The 7,244-nt window shown below is 36.0% G+C and overlaps 1 protein-coding gene across 1 annotated transcript; it reads right to left on the reverse strand.

The window, feature by feature from the left end:
• Positions 1-984: 984 nt before the first annotated feature.
• LOC127230446 (coiled-coil domain-containing protein 70) lies at positions 985-1,929 on the reverse strand. The gene has a single exon (XM_051195756.1). It carries the CDS (start codon positions 1,810-1,812, stop codon positions 985-987), a length of 828 nt encoding a protein of 275 aa, XP_051051713.1. The 5' UTR covers positions 1,813-1,929.
• Between the last annotated feature and the right edge of the window lie 5,315 nt (positions 1,930-7,244).

Here is a 7,244-nt window from a genome sequence, read left to right on the forward strand (position 1 = left end):
GTAACTGAAGAAGTGATTTTTAAGTAAAAATAAGATCAGTTATGAATACTGATATGAAAATCAAGTAGCTTTTCTGCAAGATTTCACCATGTAACCTTTGATGGGTTAGGTCTAACTATGCACATCATTTGACCTCAAACTTACAAAGCTCCTCCTGCCTCTTCCTCCACAGTGGTAGAATTACAGACTTGTTACACCATACCTGGCTCTTTAATTTCTTTTAAATGGAAATTCTTCCCAATATTCCCATATCAATCCATATCATTTCTCTTGTATTTTATAGAGATTTATTCTCTTGTTTTCCCTCTGGTCCATAAAATTTTATGAAAAGCAGTCCTTTTAATAAATAAAAGGAGTAAAATAAATGAGAAGAAAAATTAAAACTTGGAGAAACTGTGAACTTTAATACTTTCTGTGTTAACACATATGTTGATATCTTTCCTACTAATATAAGGTTCTTGATATGAATTTAGTGTGAAGAAGCAGAATTATTCTTTGGTATGGAAACTATGCATGCTTATTCATTATTTCATCATTTAGTTGCTTTTTTTTTGGATTAAGGTCTCATGTACCCTTCCTGGTCTTGAAATCAGTATGTAGTAGTCAAGACCTTCTTGAACAACCTCCTTCTCTTTTTCAAAATTGCTGGGAGTACAGATATGCATGGGTCATTAAAAAACACAAAAAATCATATTTTAAGGAAAATAATGCTATTAATTTCTTACAATAGCCTGATATTCACCAAAATTTTCTCAAAGGGTAAAGCAGATTTATACATTAAATGTTTGATTAATGCTATCATCAGTTATCCATAACGCAGAAAAAACCAAGGAACCAAATATTTTTGTTCATTCTTCAGGCCTTTATTTAGTTTCCAGGACCAAATATTGAGCACTTCAGATTCTGAGGCTTCTGATAATAATGTATCTCCTTGGAATTCTAGTTTTATATTCTAGAATGCTGATGATTGTCAGGGCACTGTGCTTACATTTTTAGGTCACACTTCTTCTCCTGGACGTCTTTGTGTGTTTGCTCTGGGAGGCTGTTGATGATCTTCCCCTGAAGATCATTGTTCCACTCTTGCAGGATCTTTGCCTCTTCCTGCAGGGCGACTTCCTCGTCTTGTAAAGCCCCGTGCTCTTCTCTCAGCGCCTTGTTCTCCTCCCGAAGAGCCTGTTCTTCCTTCCACAAAGCCTGTTCTTCCAGCTCCAGAGCAGCTCCCTCCTTGGTCAGGGCCTCCTCCAGCTCAGAAGCAACTCCATCCCTCATGAGGGCTTTCTCTTCCATCCTGAGAGCCCTCTCCTGGTACTGGAGAGCCTTGGTCTCTTCACGCAGGGACTTGATCTCCTCATGCAGAGCCTTAGTCTCATTCTGGAAGGCTTTCTCTTGCTGCCTGAGAGCTGTGATCTGAGCCTCCACAGCTCTGTTCTGTTGCCAGTAAGAATTTCTTTCTGAGTTCAAGGTATTGAGCTCTTCTCCTGGGAGTTTTTGGCTCTCTAAAATCAACCTCTTCACCTTCCTGAGTAGCTGATTCTGCTGTCTTAAGATATGATTCCTTTCCCTGATGAATTGGTTGTCCATCCGAAATGTTTTATTTTCTCTTCCTAAGGCTTTATTTTCCCCCCATAGGAATTTGTTGTCTTTTCTCAGAGCCTTGTTTTCATCTCTCAATGCCTTATTTTCTCTACACAGCTTTTTTTCCACCTCATGAGATTTATGCTTGCCTTTACTTTGATCTCGGGTACAAGAGAAACTAGAAAACAATCGCAGTATTTTCCCTTTATATATTTGTTTGGACCGAAAGACATCCATTGCTTGTCTGTTCTCTACTGATAATCACAAGAGAAAATGTCCTAAATCTGTTCATGTAATCTTGGCTGTCTGTTGACTTCTTAGTAATACAGTAGGTATCTTTTCAAAGCTCAGCCAGGCGCGCTGGAAGAGAGAAAACGAAAATAGAAATAAAAGTAGATTTACCATTAGGTTGATATCACAAAAATTGGAGTTAAATCTAAACACATATAAATTACAACTTAATCAATTTATTCTACATTAGACATTAAATTTGTCAATAGTATTGTATTGGATTGTCTGCTTTTATAAGATAAGCTTTTAAAACCAATATTAGTGTTTTATATTAGTGTCTATTAACTATATTCATTCATTGCTTTTAAATTTAGAGCCTGCTAATATGGAAGTGTACTATTCCTTCAAGGATGTTTATATTTGCAGAACTTCTAGAAAAAAAAATTAAAAGAAAAGAAAAAAGAAAGAACCTGGAGAAGACACTTAAAATATTTTAAGGAAATTGAAGCAAGTGGTTACAACATTTAGTTAATTTAGTTAGCTTGCTAGGAGAGGTAAAGATTTGGACAACCAGCCTCACTTACATTGCTGTGTTCTCTCAACCATTGCAAGCCTGGTTTGTGTTAATAAAAGAAAACAAATAATCAACATTTTGTGTCATCTATAGTGATGTCATTTAGTGCTAACACTAGTGACATCATAGACTACATATGTTGCCTTTGGCTTTTTAAGGCATGTATTTTAGGAATATTTGGATGCTTATATTAAAGCTTATATTTGTATTTATTATTGTTAAATTAATGTATATATAGTGCTAACTTACATAGACATTATGAAAACAGATTTTAAAGTAATGCTTGTCATCATTAGTACAGTATTTTATTGGCAAATATTGGTACTATATTATTATGAATAATATTATTATGAATAATAAACTGACAATATGTTAAAAATGTTAAACCATAGTTGAATGATTTGAGTGAAGTAAAGTTGTGTGTTAAATAAGATGGATGTCAATATTTCAATTGTAGAAATCCTAATCAACACATATTTTATTACCATAGAATGATTTTATTAATTTATATTATTATTTACATAATATTTTCAGAACTGAAACTTTAAGTGATGAATAGTAGCATGTAACAACATTTTATATGACAGAGATGCTACATGTTTAATCTTCACAAATTTCTCATTGTATTTGTATTTAAACCTGAAATCTTTATATGAAACACAATAAGCCCAAACCATCTTATTCACACTTGATTAAAGATTTGCCAATTAATTTTTCTTACCAGAATTTTACTTGTGGTTAACAAGGTTGAATAATATTTTTACCTCTGATATATTTATACTATCCAATTTAATTCACATAGTATCTGGAAACCATAAAATTATAAACTAGGATATGTTGTAAAAATAAAGGAATACAAGTGACTTTGAGAGTATGAAGAACCCATGAGGCTGTCATCGTCTGTAGTTACTTCACTGAGAAGGTGTTTGATATCTGTAGCAGCTTCTCCTTTGGTACTGTATCTGTGCTTCAGGAAGCTGTGGGTTCAGAAAGAGCTGTCCAAAGGAAGTGTTTGTGGTGTCTAACCATTTAGGACAAACAGAAAATCTAAAATAAAGTTACTCTTATTCTTGATCTACTGAATAAATACAGAATTTGGTTTGATTTATTAATTCAATATTTATAACATTTTAGAGGTTCCTCATTATTTTATACATATTTACAATGTGGGGTGACAAAACAAAGTTAATGTATGTATCTAAATATTCAGTAAAGAAAACAACCTAACAGTTCATCAGATCTTGCAGTTGACAAAAAATTACCTGTAGTCAACTCTGACAAGAATATTATAATAATAGCAACTTCAGGCTAAAGTAACTTATGCACCACAGAGCCAAATATGACAATGGATTAGCATATTAGCAAATCATTTAATAATGAAAAGTAAATCATCTCAATATATTATAAACTATTCTATCATTAAATTATTAGTAATAAGATCATTTAGCTGGCTCATTAGACATCATGTCAGCAAGCAAATCATAATCATACAAACAGTAATTCCAAGATATTTTATCTGGATACATACATGTGTACATATAAATGTTTATAAAGGCATAATATAAATGTATTATAAAATTACGTAAAAGGAAAGGATTAAAACATTATACTTAGTTATGTTATCCACAAAAAAAAAATCAAATGATCACACATATTTGAGGATGTAAGCAGACCTTCAGATTTATGTGCTTAATCTGCAATAACTATGCAATCTGAAAGCTAGAAAGGGCAACTGGCACAGATGCGTAAAGACAGAACTTGAGTGGTTGGCATAGTAAAATGCAGGTGACATGTGGAGAAGAGGAATAATAGGGGAGGAAGTTTAAGTCAGAAAGTGCTCAGAGGATGGAGCATAGGAAATCCCATGAGGAGGATTAATACTCAGGATGCTTAAAAGGCATGTGGGAAACCTATTAATATATGCCCTTCATATGTACACATTCACACACACACAAACACAGAGAGAGAGAGAGCGAGAGAGAGGATGTGTGAGAGAGAAACAGAGATAGTAACAAAGAAAAGGAGAGAGGTAGCAGAGACGAAGAGGGAGGAGACAGGAGTGAGAACAAGACAGTCCCATTCATTTCAAGGGTTACTATGAATGAGAACACATATGTATCTGTTTCATCACTATTGTTGGTCCTTCACCTTACTTTACAAAATAAACTCTTGCTTTTTTTTTAAATTCCATTTGTAATAAATATATTATGTCTGCTCAATTATAAGCTTCTGAATTGCTAACCATTGAATATATGCAATCTGTTTTATTTTTTCTGAATTCCCTTCTGTTGTGTTATAAAACACTGATCAAAATTTACACAGATGGGGAAAGGGTTAGTGTGGTTGATGCTTCCTTCCACGCATTATCCATCACTAAGGGAAGTCAAAGCAGAAACGCAAGCAGAAACTTGAACGAGGAACCATGAAGAAACCTGTTTCCTGTCTTGCTGTTATATTCATGTTTAGTTTTCTTAGAATGAATGGTGTTGCCCAGTGTGGGCTGGACCCTCTGTATAAATGAACAATCATGACAGTCTGCCACAGAGATGCCCACAGGCCAGTCTGGATCTGAGCAATCCCTCACTTGAAAGTCCCTTTCCGGACCCCTTACAGAGGAACCAGGATATATCCCTAGTGCATGAAAGGACGTTGGGAGCACATTCTCCATGGAGGGTTACTCCCTTAACCTAGAGGTAGGAGGGAGGGCCTAGTCCCTATTCCAAATGACTTGACAGATTTAGATGACCCCTCCTGGAAGGCATCACCCACCCTGTGGAGCTCGGGGGGGATGGGAGAGGAGGGCATTCTGGGGGAATGGGAAGGAGGGAGGGAGGGAGGGAGGGAGAGGGAACTGGAATAAGAGCAAAAAATATTAAAATCAAAAAAGAAAAAACATCACCTTTGAATAAAGAGAAAGAAAGAAGCAAGCAAACAAGCAAGGAAAGAAGGAAGTCCCTTCTCGGGTGACCCAAATCCTCTTGAACTCCTCCCACCCTTATTAACCTATTAGTTTTCCTTATCTGATCACTATGCTGGTGAAATTTCATAGATGTAGCTTCTAACATTGCTAGAAAACATAATCTTACAGAAAATTCAATTTAAAGTGAAGGTTCACATGATGTTTGAAGTATCCATAAACTTCAGACTTCCCAATAACAAATATTGGCAGAAAGTTTAGATAAAAAACATATAAAGAGATTATAAAGGACTAATGTTAATTTTTTTTTATTTTATTTTCCCTAAAGCTAAATTCTTATTTTATTTATATTGCTCAGAAAATTCTGAGCTTGTGAAGGAAGTAATTAAAGCAAGCATGTAAAGGCCACCTGTGCCAGCTTCGGGTACAAGTGTTAGCTTTCTATGTCCTGAGTAATCTATCCCTTGAAGAAGGCAGCCTGCAGTCACCACACCTTTTGCTTGCTAACCCCCCCCCACAGTTGGTTCTTGCTTTGCAGATCTCAGCTGGGTCTGATAGTGGCTGAGGCACACAAAGTCTAGTGTATGACCAGTACTTCTCTTGGCAGAGAAAGTTTCTGCAGTACCACAGTGTTCACGAAGACATCTCTTCTAATCCTCAAGATACATTCACACATATAAATATCATCTCAACACACCACAACCACAAATTAAAACCTAAGACACAATTCCAAATTACAATGAGTACATCATCTTAAGCCTTCAGTGAATTTAAGGGAACAAAATTGAAGATGCCCAAAAGATATATAGTATCTCTGTATCATGTAATCAGAATGTTAATAGGTACTAGCTAGTGTAGTCTACAAAAGCAATAGCCTCTACTCCTTTGATATTGATAACTCCATTTTTCCTGTTTCCAGAATAGTTAAACCTCCCTCAAAAAAAGCAGGTGGATTGAGGAGTATTATATGTGGATAAGAAACTTTTTAGAACCCTGTTCTTGGGGGAAATGACTGATGGTATTGCATTCAGCCACGGGAATGAGTGGCCTGTTCTACAAGAGTCACTATTAACAGTACTAAGGCACTCTTAAGAGGTTTAATCAGAGAGAGAAAACCATTTGGCACTGTTTTAATGTTTCCACAGAACAATCAACAGCACCCTTTCATTGTGTTACATGTTTGGAAACATCAACACTGACCAGAGTTGTGAAGACAAGGCAAGATATGTTCCAAAGAAAATAGCTTTCAACCCCACCCCGTGGCTGTCTTTCAAAGAAGGAAAACGAAACCAATAACTACTAAAACCAGTCACTTAATTTTTACTTATGTTCAAAGGACCATTTCCTAAAGTTAATGAAAACAAAATACAATCACAATGATGGCTTGCTTAAGTGATGAGCTAATTACTTTATAGAAAATTACCTTTCTTCCTTAAAACAGTGTGAAGCTGCCAAACCCACTGTTGTATTGAGGAGTCTTGCACTATTTGGCTTCTGGGCTCCATCTGTGCCTACCTGCATCTGCTTTCATCCCCCTTAAACTCCTCTCAAAAGGAGCACAGAGAATCTGCAATTCATGTCAGGGCACCCAGCCAGATTAGAAGCTGCCAACAACATCAGGTTTTGTGAGAAGAATTAAGTTACTTAAGCATTCTCTGCATCATATCCACAGTGCTGCTGGATTCTAGCTCATGCAGCTTGAGTCTGGATTTCCACCCTGCTGAGAAAAGATAATTTAGAAGTGACAGTGTGAGGCTATGATGGGATTTGGACATTTTGCAGTGACCTAACCTTTTCAAGTGTTCTTTGCACTGTCTGTTTATGTTGATAGTAGATTTTTAAGTCCCCCAAGCCTCCTACACTTTTTTTTCCTGCTGTTTTTGAAGCATTCTAACAGACCCAAACATTAAAACATGGTGCCAGCTGGTCCTGACCTTCCCCCTTCTC

This window comes from Phodopus roborovskii, unplaced genomic scaffold (assembly GCF_943737965.1).
Source record: "Phodopus roborovskii unplaced genomic scaffold, PHOROB, whole genome shotgun sequence".
Classification (NCBI taxonomy): Eukaryota; Metazoa; Chordata; class Mammalia; order Rodentia; family Cricetidae; genus Phodopus; species Phodopus roborovskii.

Excerpts from the sequence above, each read along its gene's own strand:
- LOC127230446 (XM_051195756.1), bottom strand. The coding sequence starts at position 1,812 with ATGGATGTCTTTCGGTCCAAACAAATATATAAAGGGAAAATACTGCGA.